Here is an 18139-nt window from a genome sequence, read left to right as displayed (position 1 = left end):
GGGTTTTTATTCTAAGGTCTCTATGATCAGCCTTGCTACACTTTTATTATCTTGCTTTAGCAGTGTAGTTTTTAAACGTGTAAAAAGACATTGGTGATTTAATCCCAGTGATCAGGAGGGGGGAGAAGCTTTGATCCTGATCAGATGAAACGTAAATCTTCTAGTATCTAGGAAAATAAATGAAAAATCAATATTATTTTAAGCAGGATGATCTTTTATGAGCAGTTGTAAAGATTCATCAAAGGCTTTGACACAGTTTAAACATTTCCTGTTTGGTGCCATTTAAAGAAAAGTGCCTTTCAAGTTTAAATTGTAATTAAAGAGAGATACCTTTTTAGATTATTGTGGGCTAACCACAGAATGGAAATAGGAGCTCAATATGCTCACACAATGTTTAAATCAAAAGTTCTTAACTAGGAGTAAATTAGTCTATTCTTTTGACAGTACACATTTTGCGTAACTAAAAACACTATCCCAGAGCAAATTGTAATATTGCATTTAAAAAAAAATGCATAAAGTCTGCATCACAGCTTTAACATCTGTCAAATATAAGGATTTGTTCTAGTACTGTGTCTTAGTGATTCATTTGGTTTTAAGTGAAGAGTTCTGTGACCTGAAATTTGGCATAAATGCTAAAGATTATTTTTAGTTCAATGGGCTCTTTATTATTACTCAACACCCTGTGTTTAAGGCTTTTTAAGTAACGTTTATTTATTTATTTATTAAATTCATATCCTGTATTTCTTTACAGATTTTTGTGAGATCTTGGCTGTTTAAATGGGAATTTGTATTGGAATGTAGCTTTTTATACTTTCTTGGATAAACTAATGTAAAGAATAAAGCCAAAATCCTACATCTGTAAATCCAATTCTCAAACATCCACCTGTTAAAGTATTCAGAGACTGAATTGTTAATGATCTTATTCATAAATAAGATGGAAGAACTCTTTGAGTAAACATTGTTTTGTGAATCCACACCCTCTTTTATGGCTGAAGATTTTAATGAGTGAACAGTTTGCAAATGTTATTTAACAAATTATTTGGGAAGGAAAGTAGAAGGAAAACTGAAATTAATGTTTTATGAAAGTAGGGAGAACAAAGACAGCTCTAAGGGGACATCCTAGCTTGTTTGCGTTAATTACCGTAGAATTACTGAAGCATTGAAAAAAGGCAATAAGCATCCAAACTAAATACACATAACTAACAATTAAGCAGTGAGCTTGACTTTTATGATAGCCTTAGACACTAACCTAGCAGTTTTCTACCAGTCTGCTTGAAGAAAACGCTGGCTGAAGAGTTTATTGTTGCTGCGCAGATGACTTGTTTTCGCTGAGCAACTGCCACTTCATGTGTCTAAGAATGTGGGTGATAACCAGTGGATCGGCACAAGAAAGTTTTATGGTGCTGTAAGATTAACGGTAGAGATGAAAGCAAGAGTGTGAGTCATGTTTAAGAAATTACAACAGACACTTGCAAAATACTGTGTATCTATTCTCTTCTGATAAAGCCAAATCCAAGTTTAAACAATTGAGTGTTGATTTTTTTTTTTAATCCTGGATGGGAGTAAGACTGGCAGTCTCATCCAGGGGAATTTCACCAGGAGAATCCTACCAAGTAGAGACTGATATAAGAGGTGCTGGACCTGGTACAAAGTCCCCTCTGTCTTTAGAATGAGAGAAATTACTGAGAAATTGGTACATATCCATAATATTGTATGCTGAAAGAGCACTGAATTTCTGATTGTCCAGCTTTATCTCAAACTGGGTGTAGTCAAAGGTTTTTGCAGAGCAGGGCTCTGTGTCTCTGTCCAAGGAGGTGACAATCACTTTTCCCTCCTGCTATGAGGTGGATAATAAGATTTGCAATAGATCACTTACAGCAGAGCTTGGAGTAGATCATAAGTCTCTTTTACTTATTCTTGATGGTGTCTGTATGGCTCTTCTGTGTGTTTAGGTAGTTTGTAGTCATGATATGAAAGGGAGGGGCGAGTCTTTATTTTATAACAGGGTTAAAATGACTAGTAGTAGACCATGGCAATATAAAGTGGAAAAGAGCCTCTGCCTTCTTCACACTCTGAGTCTAAGGATTATTTAAAGTGAGAGCAATGATTCATTTTCTCTTGTATGGGGCAGGGGGAAGACAGCAGCTCTGAGAGCCTACAGCAGAGGAGCTCTCCATGAACTTTCTGAAGAGACCTCGTAGTTAGTTTTTCATTATTCTCTGCCATCTAGAAAGTGTTCTGGGAAAATTGAACAGTCAGACAACCTGTTCCTTCTCCTTTATTAAGGAGCCGGTGTTAAAGCTAGCCAGATCTGCCTGACTGAAGGATCAGAGCGATTCTTCCTGCCCTGAGCTGCTGGAGACACGTGGCTGCAGCTTACCCCTTTTTTGGGTCCTACCAGTAGTGAATCTGAGTGCATATTTCTGAGAGGGGCTTGCATGTGTGCACACATACTCTGTATGAACATGGTTGACCGCAAACACATTGACACAGGCAGAAGGATATTGCTTTTACAGACACCAACATAACCACTGGCAGTGTGAACAGCCCAACCTCTTTTGAAGTATTGCTGGTCAGGGAAAGACCCACTGTTCAGGTCTCTGATAGCTGGCCCCAAGGTCCATGGTCCAGCTCTGATATTTTTGTCTGACTTGACTGCTTATCTGGCTTGAAGTTTGTTGGCATATCTTATGTACAGAGAATAATGAGCACAGTAATGCAGGAAATAGTGAGGAACAGAGTTTCATGAGAAGCTAAGACAGACAGTGGTGGTCAGGTACAGGGCTCAGTCAGACGAGTGTGTTGGCCAGCAGCTGCTGTATACACAATTGACCCATGAAATTCCCACCTCTGTTTTCTCATACTTGTGTCCCCCCTCCACCTTGACCCCTCCCTTTCCTCACCTTTAATCCTGCTCTTAAACATCTTGCAATGTCTTACGCATTGCCACAATCACCCCTGGAAACCTCCCACGATAAGTTTTGCATGCAAGTATTTACACAGTAAGTTCTTCCTCGGACATCCTGTGATAAGTTTGGTTTTTTTTATGAGACTCATTCTTGATAACTCACAATAATTCTGTTTTTTTTTCTTATCAGTTACCAGGTTTCTGGTTGAACTTCTTCAAGGTTACACTCGGAGGTTCCTTTCATGGCCTATTGATCAGTGTCTTATGAGTTCTAGTCTTCGTTATTGTCTCTTGTTATCTGCTGTTGGTTAGGGTTTGTGTATTTCTGTGTTTAATTTATTACCTCTCCTGTTCCTTGCCTTGTCTTTCATGTTGAGTAGCTGTTAGGCAGATATCCTTGCAGTTCCTTGCCCCGTTTGAGCATTGGCTTGTGAGAGGTGCTGGCTTGCACCTGTTGGTGCAGAAGCCTGTCACAGCCAAGGCTGTGTTTCTGCAAGTCTTGGATGGCCTCAGTTAGGGCTGGAAGAGACTCTTGGGGCCATATGAAGTCTCTGCTATTGTTCAGACTTCTTCTAGGACAGTTGTCTCTATTTTTTAGCATAGTAATCTCAATTCTCTGTTATAACAATTGTGGCTCACAGTCTTTTTATCTTTGCTTAGCAGTTGACTGGTTGGGTGTTGTCATCACAAATTGAGTCTATTATGACAATATACTGCTCATGATGTGAATGCCTAAACATAAACTGTAAGTTTTAGAGCGAATACAGAAATTGCGCGGTATCACAGGATTCTCGCCTCTTGCAAGAGTTTGGTTAGATTAGACATAACACAGTGGTGGTTCAGCCATCTGGGAAGTAAAGTAGTTGGTGCAAGTGCTTACTCCTTTCTTCCTGTCACCCCACGCCAACGGGCAAGGAGCAGCTAGCATCAGAAAGCTGTGAGCAAGAATTCTTGGTGTCTCTTATGTTGCCTTCTGGCTATTAATAGCCTTTCTGGCTTTCCTTTATACTTAGGAAAGCCTGTGTTAGAAACATGAGGAAAATCCCAAGTTTTTTTATTGTTTTGTTGTAAACGTTTTATTGTCTTCCCTAATTGAGTTTTTTTGGAGTACAACGTTCAGATCAGTGGTTTGTTTTGGTTCTTACTTACGTTACCATAGGAACATGTACCAGATCACAGAAAAATGAAGTATGACTTTTTATTTACTTTAGTCTATAGCAAGGCTTAAATTGTTATTTTTGTAGAACTCTGAGATCATAGTATTTGCTTTTTGTAGGATGCATATCTGTAGGTTTGATTATGAATAACCCAGAGGAAATCAAAAAGGTAGAATCAAAGCAGTCATGTGCTTTGATTACTTAGTACCTCTCTCTCTATGGAAAAAATAACTTTCTTTTTCTCCATTGAGGTGAATCAAGTCCAACTCGTCGAGAAGCAGTGAAAAGGAAGACTGCAGAATACCTTATGCGTGCTGAAAAAATTTCCAGCTTCTACCGTAAATCCTCTGAAGATGCATCTGTTTCTATGGTAGGCTTTAATTTCTCTTTTTTGAACCAGAATTTGATATAATTAAATTGTCCTGTCTTTGAGCAAACCATATTCAAGATTGAGGTTCAAAAACTGTCTAGAATTTCTCTTTCAGGAGACCTGAAAAGTATTTTGATGTTATGTTTCTGTTAAGTTGCCATTCTTGTCTGATCCTTGTTGGTTGCATTTCATAGCATTATGAAAAGTGCTTGATTTCATCCAAGCCTTTTTTTTTTTCCTTATGCTTTCCTTCTTCTCACAGTTGAGGATGTAAACATTTTTAATCATGCTAAAGAATTTAAAGGTAAAGCAAAAAACCGCATTAGAATATAACGTTTCTTTTGACTTTCCCATGAGAATATTGCTTGGTCCTGTAGGGAGAGAGAAGGCTGTTGGTTTCTTTAGGCTAGCACATAATGGTGTCTCAGAAGTGAGTCAAGCATGTGGTGGCGGGAATGAGATGAATCTCCCATTAAAGAAGTACTTAATTGTGCAAAGGTTCTTCCTGATCCCTTCAAATGTCTCTCTTGGATATGCGTTAGTGATCAGCTGCTTCTTGATTTTTGAGGAGTTTCTGTAGTAATTCCCACCTTCTTAAGCAGAAACACCCTTATCTGCACTTGTACAAAAGACAAACAAAGCTTGTTCCAAGATACCTTCAACCAATTTCTACTTTGCCCTTCCCCAAACAGTTCCTTTAGGACTTACTTTAGACTTTTACTGCAGTCATGCTAAACTGTGTGTGATTGTTGATGACCACCCTATTGTAGTAAATATAAAAGTTACCAACTTCCTGTCTCTCTATGTTTATATCAAGTGAGGACAAAAGGGGCAGAAGATTATTGCTTCTTATTTTGCACAGATCTAAAAATGCTTTGAGACCACTGCTGCAAAAATGGGAAGCCTTATAAAATCTGACTGACTAATAAATAAATTAAAAAAGCAAAACCACTTATTTTGAAGGGTAGCTTTTTTTATGTTGCGAGCCCATAGGTACAATTTTGAGGATGTTCCAAATGGGATATATTTTGTGAGATTTGAAGTCTTGCTGCTGCCATGAATTGTACTGAACAATTTAGTATTTTGGACTGATATGAAGTCCTACTAGGTAGTCTTTCTTTGGGTCAAATACCCCTGAAAATGGGGAAGAATCTATATTGAAAGAAAACCTTAGTGTGTTTGGAAACTGCAGAACAAGATAAAAACCCCATCAACAACCTATTTTTGCCTTTTTATAAGTTTAAAAACTAATTGTGGTTGGGAAGGAGGAAGAGATAGGTTGCATTTTTTGTATTTGAACTTGAGAGGTAAATAGATCCCTCTTGCATGCTGTACTGAATAAGGCACATGCCTTCTCTGCAGATCCAAAGGAAAGCAGGATTAATTGGGATAAGACAAGAAAAAAAAAAGTGGTGAAAATAGAAAGTCATTCTTCTACGTTGAAACTCAAAATTGATAAGTTAGAGCAAATCTGAGTTTGCACAAGCAATATGGTGCACCTGGATTATTCTCCTTTTTACAAAAAACCCCCACGTTTCCATGATTTGGCTTTGGCTGTACATGTATTTGAATATCCTTTATTTGCTGCTCTTCATAATGCATAAATTTGACTTTTATCTTAGAGCTTTGGAATTTCCTGGCATCAAGGGCAGATGGTACTGATGGATCGTGATGGTTGTGGTAAAGAACAGCTTGACTCTGAGTTAATAGCTGAAAGTTAATTGGGAGAAGGACTTATCTCCTGAAGTTATTGTAAAGGTAGTGGTAGGAACCACTAAGAATTGGCATGCTCTGTGCTTTGGCTTAGTGTCTGAAGGAAAGTGAGGAATGTGACTCTTCCTGAACGTTTGTTGCTGAGCAGACCTGAATTCTGGCACCTTAGTTACTGCTTATCTTTTTTACTGCCCAAGATAATTCATGCAAGCTCCAATATAAACTATTCCACCCCATGCAGAAATGATCTGCATCTATACACAGTGTGATTCTTGGGAGATACTAGTGGAAACATGCAAATATTTTTTTGTGTCCTTCTCCTGCAGAAATTAAGTCTATAGTGTAAAAGGTGTATGCCTCCTTGCACCATCACTTTGCACCAGCTTTGTGTTTCTCTGCTATTTACATGCCTTTGGTATTGCTGGGGCAAGGCTGGTCTATTACCACTAGCACTTCCTACTGCTGTAGGTCATGCTGACTGATACCATCCCTCGGTCAAATGCTGGTGCTCGGATAGGACATATAAATGCTAATGTTTAAATCGCACTGTACAATGCCTTCTTTGCTCACATGAATCTGTAAAAAGGTCTCTCGTCACTTCTTCCATGCTGGAGGAACACTAAGTCTTTGAGAAGAATCACTGCGTTAGTACACTAGAAGCATGGCCAAGTGCTGTTATGCCTGTTAGCTCAGCACAGTTTGAACCATTTAACTGAAATTGGTTTGCAAGAAAATGATGGACAATAGTGTACCCTAGCAGTACCTGTGCCTATATTACAATGGGCAGAGCGCAGTTTGGTTATGGGAAGCATCATTCAGTGCAGGGAACTTCATGGGCAGTGGGGGTGCTGTATTGGGTTTGCGTGGCAAGGTTTTGGTAGTGGGGGGGCTACACGGGTGGCTTCTGTGAGAAGCTGCTATAGAAGCTTCCCCTATGTCCGATAGAGCCAATGCCAGCCGGCTCCAAGACAGATCTGCTGCTGGCCAAGGCTGAGGCAATCAGCAATGGTGGCAGTGCCTTTGGGATAATGTATTTAAGAAAGGGGAAAAAGTTGTTGTGCGACAAAAATTGCAGCCGGAGAGAGGAGTGAGAATATGTGAGAGAAACAACCCTGCAGACACCAAGGTCAGTGAAGGAGGAGGTGGAAGAGGTGCTCCTGGTGCCGGAGCAGAGGTTCCCCTGCAGCGTGTGGTGAAGACCATGGTGAGGCAGGCTGACCCCTTGCAGCCCATGGAGGTCCACGGTGGAGCAGATATCCACCTGCAGCCCATGGACGACCCCACACCAGAGCAGGCAGATGCCCAAAGGAGGCTGTGACCCTGTGGGAAGCCTGTGCTGGAACAGGCTCCTGGCAGGACCTGCGGACCCATGGAGAGAGGAGCCCACGCTGGAGCAGGTTTTGTGGCAGGACTTGTGACCCTATGGGGCGACCCATGCTGGAGCAGTCTGTGCCTGAAGGACTGCACCCTGTGGAAGGGACCCATGCTGCATCAGGTCATGAAGAACTGCAGCCCATGGGAAGGACTCACATTGAAGAAGTTTGTGAAGGACTGTCTCCTGTGGGAGGTACCCCATGCTGGAGCAGGGGAAGAGTGTGAGGAGTCCTGCCCCTGAGGAGGAAGGAGCGGCAGAGACAATGTGTGATGAACTGACCACAACCCCCATTCCCTGTCCCCCTGTGCCGCTGGGAGGGAGGAGGTAGAGAAAATCGGGAGTGGAGTTGTGCCTGGGAAGAAGAGAGGGGTAAGGGGAAGGTGTTTTAAGACTTCGTTTTATTTCTCATTACCCTACTTTGATTTGATTGGTAATAAATTAAATTAATTTTCTCCAAGTCGAGTCTGTTTTGCTTGTGACGGTAATTGGTGAGTGATCTCTCCCTGTCCTTATCTTGACCCACAAGCCTTTTATTACATTTTTCTCTCTCCTGTCCAGCTGAGGGGGGGTGTGATAGAGCAGCTTTGGTGGGCATCTGGGGTCCAGCCAAGGTCAACACACCACAGGTGCTGAGACCGTTTGCATTTTGGAGGAAGAGGCCTGACTAGTAAGCAAGCATCAGCATTTAAGACAAAGTGTTCTTGTTCATGACCTGATGTTACAAGGCAGAACTACTTTGTCACCCATGTCTGGTGTAGATAGCTTTGTGTTTCCTGTTGTGCCCTTACAAGGAACAACCACAGTGATCAGCATCAAAACTAGGCTCACCTGGCCTTCTTGGACATCACATCTTCTTTCTCATCCACCAGGCCAGAGAAATGTCCACCAAGGCAAGAGCCAAGCTCAGAAGTGCAGGTTCAATTATTGTCCTGCACCCATCAGTCTCTCATATCTCCCAAAAGCTCAGGCTGCCAGCTGTGTGCTGAAGCATGTGCAGCAGTCTCAAAAGACTAAGCCTGCTAAATGCACCCCAAGCCATGCATTTGCTATCTGAGCACCACATGACAATAAAGCATGGCAGCTTTTCTCTGGGGACCTGAGGCAGAAGGAAGGGAGTTATTCTTCTGCGATGCAAAATGCCAGGCCCTTGCCTCTTTGAAGACCAGATGTCCCTAGAGGCAAAGGCCTGGCATTCCAGGTCTGAGAAGCAAAAATTGTCTTTGATGCCATGGAAACCAAACAAAGAACAATAGTAGTTTGTTACTTTTCTTGCCTCAACAAAAAGCCAACGGTGTAGCCCTCAAGGATAGCATCCTTAGCAACCACCTTGCTGCTGGCAAGTCTGAGTGCTGAAGAGAGGAGCACAAGAGGAGGTGTTTGGGGAACCCTTGGCACTGTTAAAAAAGGGTTATGGTAGAGGGCTTAAGGACAGGTAGAAGACTTCTTAAGGCTGAAAAGCAGCACAGGGAACTTGTTGCAACTGTGACTGACCATGAACTGGGAACTTACTTGAACAGGGTCTTGTAAACATTGTGAAAAGCCTTGCTGTGACCCATAGGAGTGGGAGATGTGGAGACAGCTTTGGAGGTTGTAAACAGGTATGCAGACCTTCCAGAAAAACAAGCTGCAGCAAATGCTGTCCTCCTTTTCCTCCTCTAGCACAGCACGGCAGCCTCGAGGGCCTTCTTGATGACAAATGTTTGAGGATGCTGTGTAATGGCAGCAGCAGGCCATTTTGAAGATTCTCAAGCTGTATTTTCTCCTCTGCCCTTTTATAAGTAGCAGTTCTGGGGAGCCACCTTCCAGCCTGAGTGGGAGCTGCAGCAACATTGAATCACACTGGATTGACCCTCAGAAAGCTGCAGTCTTACATAGTGGTCAGCTGTGAGGCCCAGCACAGCTACATGTACATGCTGTGGGTCCATTTTAACTTTGTTGGTATTTTTATAATGCATATTTTTTTTCACTCTTTGAAATTATTTCTGGTTCTACTTATGCCCAATTTTTTATTCAGAATTGTCTCTTTTTGCACTGCAATAAAAGCTGTTGTCTTTTAAAATGTCAATTATTTTTGATTTTCAAAGCAATTTAATAACAAGAGTTACATGCAAGCCTGGTGCCCAAACAGGAAAAGCAGTCTTCAGTCTTTGCAGTTTTCATAGGATATCTTACTTCCTAAAATTGTTGTTAAATGTGCATGAAAATTACATGAAGCATAAAGAAAATACACTGCTGTAGTTCTGAGAGATGTAAATTTAATATAAAATAAGAAATTTAGTCTCAAGGCTTCCAAGATCACATTCTGCATTGCTGTCTGCTGCTGGGTCCAGATGTGCATGACCCCAGATGTGTCCCAGCTTCAGGGAAGATGCGGTCCCAAACCAGTGGTCACTGGAGACCTGAAGCACACCATAGCTCTGTCCGCGTTCAGATGGTGCAGAGATGCAACTTTGTTTTCCTGTGGTGCAGAGTGAGGAAGGGGCCAGGATCTTCTGCCAGGCCAGCAGAGCTGGAAGCTCTTTCATACCCATGGTGGGGAGCCTTGCACCTCAGGCCAGCACTATCTGCTTCGAAACAAGGCATCTTCTTGCTGCAGTTGAGGGTCTGGCTATACTACAGGTGGATGATTACCAAAGCCATCAGACACAGGCCTCTGAATGGTGAGGGGAGATCGCATTTTGATGTGCAGCTCTGCACTGGTGTTTGTGAAAGTGCTCTTTTTTTATCCTGAGGTTCTGTGGTGACTGCTGTCAAAGGTGGCAGCATTAGGAGTAGAATAATTTCCCAGCAAATGGTGTTTGTGTCACCGGGCTAGGGATAGTGCTCTTGCCTTAAATGAGGTTAACATGAGAGGCTCTTCCTCCTGCTTGGCTGGTGGTGTACTTCTCTTTCTCCCCCTGCTCTTATAACTGCTGGCAGTGATGCTGAAGGTGAGGTGAGAGCTAGTGCCATATTTCACATGCCATTGCGTAGCTTGCAAAACTAGAGCCTTCCGAAGGGAAGTGGTGGCCACAAGCTGCTGGGTCTTTACAGGGGCCAGCATCATCCTTTTCCACTTGAAATTAGCACGTGCTAGCCAAAAGGTGATGGTGGGAAAGGAAGTGACGACACCAATCCCAAGTCAGATAACTCCAGCTGTGCAACTCAGTGTAGTCTGGAAATAGTTTCAAAACACGTAGGGCCTAGCCACAGGAGAGAAGGTCCTGGGATACCTGAGCAGCATGCTGAGCATTTGGACAGGCTGCTGAAGGCCTTCTGCCAGCAGACGTAGCCTGCTACTTTCTTTAGAATATAAATGCCTTATTTCTAAAGGCAAATGAAGCCTTTGAGTTTTTGTTACTCTCCTTCCTGGTTTGTTTTTTGTTCCTCTATTTTTGATTAGAGCTGTGTTTTAGTTATTTTTCTTATTGATGGCTAGATGCTGAGCTTGGAATTTTACTCTATTCAGAGGAGCAGGCAGCTTCATAGAGTGCTTAATTGCTGTAGTTCTGGGAATTGGGTATTTAGAGTCTGCTTCCAGCTTGCTTCACAACAGAATGTGATGCCTCCTCATCACTGGGCTCCACTATTAGACTTTGTAATAGTGAAACCAAAGTACTGTAAAGAGCAAAAAATAATCTGAAACTGATAAAAATGGAGAAGCTACTGGGAGCTGTGGTGATGTCAATCTGATTGTTAATCGTTTTAAGGTAAGAAGTGACTGTAGAATGCGTATATGGAAAACAATGTGTATACCCAGTATTACTGACTGTGCCACTGTTGGTGATATTTTAGTGAAAGACCCAAATATATACTGTTTTTTGGGGGCTGTTCGGACATGATGGGTGCAGAAGTCTGATTCTATAGCATTATTAGACAGCTATTAACTTTAGAGATGTATGAACGTAATTTGTGGTTGAAATCTTATGCATAAGAGAAAATTTTAAAAGCTTGATTGTGGAGGAAGGTTTATAAAATGTAAGAGCATGCAGATAGAAGTGGAAATCTTTTATAGTAGTCTGCAGGATTTGGAAATACTCTCTTTCATTAAATGTATTCCTTAAAATGCTTTTGAAATCTTGTCATGAATAAACTCTGTATTAGCACAACTCTTTGTTTCAAAGCAAATATTTCATTATTGTAGAAGAATTGCACACTCTTAAACTACAACCTAACAAAAGAGCTCCCTCGACCTTCCAACAGCTCACTACAATGTGGATCCTAAATTAGGTTTGGAGAAAAAACTTAATATAGAGGTTTTTTTCTTCTTCATACGAAAAGCTTTAGTGATTTGTAGAATCTGGGCTGTTTTCTCTTAACTGCTGTTGGCGCTCTTGCTCTGCAGTGTTTACATGACAAAATAATAAGACCCAGATAGATAAATGCAGATAAATAATAAACTCTTTTAAATACAGACCCCAGTAAGTGAACACAGAAGAAAAGCACACTTTCCTTCATGCTTTTTGAACACGTATTTTTGAACCTCTCTGTTTAATTTTGCAGTCAATCAAGAGTTGATTTTTGGGAAAGCATTTGGAAGGAGAGAAGGTGGTTGACCAGCAACATGAAGGGGAACCAGTTTTGGGGAGGGCTTCGGGAAGGTGCTCTGGACTTTGAGGAGAGCACAGTAAAGTTGTTGGAGGCGAAACACTAGGGAGGATGTAGATGGAATGACCTAGTTCTGGATCTTCACTTTTTCTGGGAGTTTCTCCTCATAAGGGAAAATGTCTTGATTTTTTCCTGATACTTAAAACATTTCATTCACAGCATAGTTGCTTACCAGCAGTTTTCCTTTGTGACGTATTTTTTAAATATTGCCTCAGGACACTGATCAATTAGATAAACAGCTTTTGCCTCTTAGAAGCCTAAAAATTAAGGAGTTTCACCTTCCTCTTCCTTTACCTTTGTGCAATAGAAATGTACTTGGGGAGGCCAGGTTATGCTTAAAAAGGTTTTGGCATTCAACAACTCTGCAAATGAAGTTACCTTATTTGTGAGGAAGAGATCCAGGTCTGTGGTTCTAGTAGAAGCTGCATGCTGAATTTTTGGAGGAGGATCTAATGAATTCTCTCAGTTGGCAACTAGAAACTTCTGAAAATGTTTGTTAACATGCCAGAGATGTGTGTGATGCTTAAGAGGTCAATCTTTGTCCCAGAAGACTTCCAGTTGAAACATTGTTCCCTCCTTTGACATGCAAGCTTTGAGTTTGCCCTGGGAAACTACAAAACATAGCACGGAGAAAAAAAATCTGTGCGTATCAACTACTTGAATAGTTAGCACCTGCCAATTATCTTCCTGTGGTGTTAATTTCTAGATTAATGATATGTGGCTAGCTACCTTTTTCTAAGGCAGGTTTAGGAATTGTTTCTGTTCTGCACCTTGTTGTTAAAAGGATTTCATAAAGCTTACCAGAGAGCCCTGTTTGTAATTCTGTATTATATGTTCTTCAGACTTAAAAAGGCTCTAATTTGCTTTCCCCTCCTCAGCAATCTCTGAATTACTTTGTATCCAAAATACCTATAAGGCTTTGATTGATTATTGTGATGGGATAAGAACTGAGTAATCGATTGCCAGGTTCCATTAAGCATAGAAAGTATAAAAATTCATTATTTTTTCTCTTTAAAATTTTTGTTTTCAATGTTATCTTGATTTTTATTTACTTGCAAGTTGGTTTTTTTTCCTTTTTTTTTTTTTTTTTTCCGCCCACTAAGGACAAACAGAAAACTTCTCCTTTCATCTTCACTCTCTCTGATTTATGATAAATTTAGTTTCCTTCGGCCTGGCATTTGTTTCAGCAGGCAGTCTTCCTTCAAGTACCACCCTGATTGATGTATAATCTTTGATATCTTCCATTAGCCTCCAGGATCACTAAGTTCAAGGCCCTCTTGGAACCTAAGGAGCCCTGCCGAGGAACTGAAGGCCTTCAGAGTCCTTGGGGTGATTGACAAGGTAATTCTTCAGTGTCTCTTCAAGAATTCAGTCATAAATCGACTGCATGCTGACATTTTGTCTTTGAAGCTGTGGATCTTAAGGATATGAAACAAAAGGGGAAAATGACTCAAATGCATCTGCACTTTAAAATAACAAAAGTAGAAGAAAAAAGGCTTTTATCTAAGCAATTCATGTAAGGTCATGCAAAATATATTTGAGGTAAAGGATAAGGTACATGTTTGGTGGCATTCAATAGGATGAGGCCTGTTTTTTTGAAAATGAAGTCATGGTTACAATACTGGGGTAAGGATGAGTTGATGTGTTTTCAGTTGAATAATCTGGTGGATACCTGAAATATGGAAGGGTAGAAATTCCTACTTTTGAACTGTCACTTGAGATGGGGACTGGGGACACACACGACTGTTCTCCTTCCCTGAGAATTTGGAATTGAAATCCTCCCCCAAGACAGAGATTCAGCAATGAAGCCAAGCTTATTTTTGACTTATGCAAATAACGTCTTCCAAAATCCCATGGTAATACCCTTCTGTAAACAGTAAAGGACCATATGGATTTTTTGCAAGCCTAATTAAGAGACCAGAAGAATTGCTGCATTGTTTTGATAATGCTGATTAGTTATCACCTTACCAAATACTTTTGAGATGATGTATTATTCAGTAATGTGGCAGTGGCTAATGCATACTGTAAAGGCTCATTTCTTTTTTGCCGTGCCAATTCCTTCATGCCTTTTGAAAGTTCCTTATGTAGTCCCTGGTTTGTGCATGATGTACTGATGCATGGTCAATGTATGCGTTTGTAATGTGCATCAGAAAACCTGTAGCTGGTCTCTTAAGGTCTCTATTTCTTGATTTCTTTTTCTTGTTGAACTGAACCTAGCTATGGGGACCGATTTTTTGTTTTTCTTTACCTGTTTTGTTGTAGTTATGTGCATAAGTCGATAACTTCTCCTCAGAGGGCTATATACATTAGGTATTATGGTTGTTTTTATAGCACACAAAGCTTTCTCAGCTCTGACTTCGTATTCATTGTATTTTCTTTCCTCAGTTGTAAGTACAAAATTTAGCCTCTGTTCCACCCTGTATACGTATCAGAGAGACAGGTTGGGAAGAGAACCTATCTGTTGGATTAGTAGGCACTAACTGAATTAGTAGCCACTAAATGGATGTAGTAAGCATGGACTTTGAATTAGTCCGACAATGTGAGGCTGCAGAAGTGTAGCAAATGAACCAAGAAAGACCTTGTTGGTATCTTTGTTCTTATACAAGAATAATGAACAGTGACTGGAGAAGATGCTTGATCAGAATGAAGCTTTTGGTGTCCTTGGTATTATCAGATCTCCTAGATCTCTCTGAGCAGAGCTCTAGTAAGCATCCCAGGTGTGAGCCGAACATGTCTGGATCTTTGAGGCAGAGTTGGGGAGAATCAGGGTTCTGATGGTGACAGAAATACAAGATCTTAGTGTTGGACATGTGCGTGAGGAGTAACAGGCCCATGTATACAGCTGTTATGCTCATGTGTAAACAATATCATAGGGATCAGAGTTAATGTTTAATTATGGTATGAAAAAGGGAGCAATATTCTTTAAGGTGTCTTTGTACTCTGCGTACCTACTTCCAGATTCTCCTTATTATGAACTTAATCTTATTCTGAGTATGCTGTCTTTTTTTGTATATTTATAAGTGTTCATAAAGTTGTGAGGCAAATGAAAAGCTGCTCTAAGCCCAAGTTTTATTTGGTTTTATAGTGCATACACAAAATGCATGTGAATATGAAGCAAACATGTGCACATGTACCTGTGTGCTGGAGACAATGCCCGTGCCTTTGGTTTAAAGCACCATCTCCCTTCCTTCCTTGCCATCACTGTTCTTTGCCTCCTTTTCTGCTTGCATATGCTCTAAAGCTCACATCATGGAGAAATCCAAATAGATGTGTAAGCATCCTTGCTGGAGCCAAGCAGATGACATAGCATGTTTGTCCTTGAAAATGGATTCTGATTTTCAGGGCCAGCGTTGAAGATGCCATGCTTTTGGGCACAAGTCTAACTGATTCAGCATCACACAGAGTTTTGCTTGAAAATACTCTTCTCCTATTCTAACCCTGAGGTAGCTGCTTCTGTTTCAGCAGAAAATGGGCGTGTGGATAGTAATGAGCCACTGGCATTTTTACTGCTGTCTTGCCTAATCCTGCACAAGACTGGTTTAAACACACTGACTTAAAAATGGTGGTGGTTGGTTCGCGGACTTGTTCTTGCACTGCTGCTTGAAGCTCAGAGTGGTGTCTGCCTGCTACAGTGCTGCCTCGAGAAAACCAGCTGTTAACCTGCACTTCATCGAATGCTGAAAGGTTCAGTGCCTTCCCTTAGAGTAACGTCAGTCTTTGTTCTACTTTTGAAGCTTCTTGAAGTGTTTTGAGTTGGTTTCATTTTCACAGACAAAATGCTTGTTGCTACCTGAAATTCTGGGTTTTTCAAACTAGTTTAGGCTAGGCAGAATGATTAGACATTGAATTTTAGATTAGTTTATTCCCAATGTGCCATCTTTCCCCCTCTCTCGGCCTTTCCACCTTCCTTGTCACCTGAATAATTTTGCTGTGTTGACCCTTTTCTGCTGAATCTGAGAGAGTTGGAAATCTTAGCATTATTAAACTCCTTAAAATATCATGGAAATTCACAGAAGAATGACCATATCTGTGGCTCGCCTCCCATCCTTCTGCTTCTGCTCTTATGCAAAGGCTGTGATATAAATCCAACTACTTTAATAGACCCAAGATGACCTACACTTTGCTTGAGGAAACCAGGTTTCTCGAATTCTGCTACTGCTGTGTTTGCTCATTTCATGGTGTCGAAGGTTAACTAGGTGGTGTTTGCAGGTGTTTTATGTGTTTATTATAGGAAGAGTCTACCTGTGAGTAGGTTTCTGAAAATCGAGGTTTAATCTAATTATAAAGGTGGCTTTTGTCCTGCAAATGTTTTCGACTCTGAGGTGCTGCTGGTTGGGCAGCAAAGCTCTTGTTAGTGTTACCAGAGGTACTGCATTGAAAACAGGCTAATATCTAAATATTTTAGCTACTGTTGTCACCAAACAAGAATGATCAATTATTTTACCACTTCATGTACCGTAAAGTAGAAAACTTCTTTTTGGAATAGCAAAGATTTTTGCTTTCAAAATTTGCCTAATTAAAAATCGAGGTTGCAGATTCTGTGCTGAGTTTCTGCCCTAGGCAAATCTTTCCTTTGAAGCTACAACTGGCCCCTAAAGAAATGACTTTGTTATGGTGGTGCTGGATACCTTCACAATGCTGTTTCAAACCCAATTTCTTATTCTTTAGAACCCTCTGTTATTTAGAGTCATTCAAAAGATTCATCTTGAAAGCAGAGTGCATTAAGTAATAACTATGCCTCTGTAACCAATGACTGTCTTTTATGTCTTTTTCTATCCCCTCCCCTGGTCCTCCATCAAGCCACATTGTCTGTATTGGCACTGGTGTGACTGTGATCAGTTCTTCCGCAGATGTCTGTACATTTGAGCTTGTTGTTCAATACGCTGTTTGTTAAGCTTTATTATACAGTCTGAAACCTTACAAAAATACTTTTATCAGAGCTGTGCTAAAATTATTTTGTGAGTTTCTGAAGAGGATTCTAGAAGTAGCTAACTTATTTTCTGAAAAACTGGAAGCAATTCTGTTAATCTTAAATATAGGTTATTTTTTGTGGCTGTCGTGCTATTGTGAGAAGTTGTAACTCTGATGGTAGTACGTTTTGATGAATTGATCTTAGAAATCTGCAGAAGAACTAAATCAGTATTATTAATTATTTAGAAAGTGTGATTACTACTTGTCTACTTGACGAGTGAAAATGCCAAAAAGCGGAAGTACATAGAATATATGTAGAGTTTGCATGCATGATCTGCAGGCCCATAGTTGAATTCAAACAGGTTATGATTAGTTTTAATGAAATGAATACCCATAGTTACCTATGTCCTGTTAGTGTTTGTTAGAAACTTAAATATTCAGCATTTTATTTTGAGATGAGGTTAAAGACTGTTGTAGTGAAATTGAGTTGACCATAGCAGGTGTTTTCTCTCACCTGGCTTTCAGGTGCACACTGCCAAGCATCTTTAGATCATCTTATGGATTTGAACGAGTGGCTGTGTGAACATAAGAGGTGTGGGGAAAAGGGAGCTGTAATAAACAGCACGATCAAGTATAGACATTCATTCTCGTTTCATTACGATGCTTAGAAACTGGTTGAAAACATGTTATAATGAATTCAAATGACTATCAAGTTTTCCTCATCCAAACATGTCATAAAGGAAAACAGCAGTGGCAAAAATGGTTAAAAATCTGAAACTGAGTAATAATAGTAACTATTAGTACAAATAAAGAAACTTTTAAGAGCTCCTTTTATGTTTTGATAACCCTTTAGTTTAAGTGACTTGCCAAGTCCTACAAAATCAAATCAACTACAGAGTTATTGTCAAAACTGATTTCTTGGCTCACTACCTTCCTTTCCCTAGTGCTGCAGGATTATTGCTAAACTACAGTCAGGCTTCAAGCCCCAAGTAACAAAGCTGCTGAACTTTAAAATGCAATCTCTCTCCCAGCTAGAAAGAGTCCTGTCCCTTCTTCCCTGCCCTCAAACACCTGTCACTTGTTTTCCTGAAGTCTTTCCATTTATACCAGTCTGAACA

At 40.5% G+C, this 18139-nt stretch overlaps 1 protein-coding gene across 7 annotated transcripts in view; it reads left to right on the top strand.

The window, feature by feature from the left end:
* RPS6KC1 (ribosomal protein S6 kinase, 52kDa, polypeptide 1) overlaps nt 1–18139 on the top strand; it is a 94321-nt gene that overhangs the window by 36990 nt on the left and 39192 nt on the right. For 6 of the 7 annotated variants that reach the window (XR_774924.1, XR_774923.1, XM_010576398.1 and 3 more), the window contains 2 exons: nt 4317–4435; nt 13359–13451. Coding sequence is in view for 5 of the 7 variants with exons in the window: in XM_010576398.1 (XP_010574700.1) it covers nt 4317–4435; nt 13359–13451 (212 nt within the window). In the remaining 2 variants the exon portion in view is untranslated. Of the gene's footprint in view, nt 1–1561; nt 1694–4316; nt 4436–13358; nt 13452–18139 lie in introns of those variants that run through there. The other variant, XM_010576399.1, reaches the window with a different exon arrangement.

Source organism: Haliaeetus leucocephalus, unplaced genomic scaffold (assembly GCF_000737465.1).
Source record: "Haliaeetus leucocephalus isolate CR32 unplaced genomic scaffold, Haliaeetus_leucocephalus-4.0 Scaffold526, whole genome shotgun sequence".
NCBI lineage: Eukaryota > Metazoa > Chordata > Aves > Accipitriformes > Accipitridae > Haliaeetus > Haliaeetus leucocephalus.
This window is presented reverse-complemented; position numbering and strand designations above follow the sequence as displayed.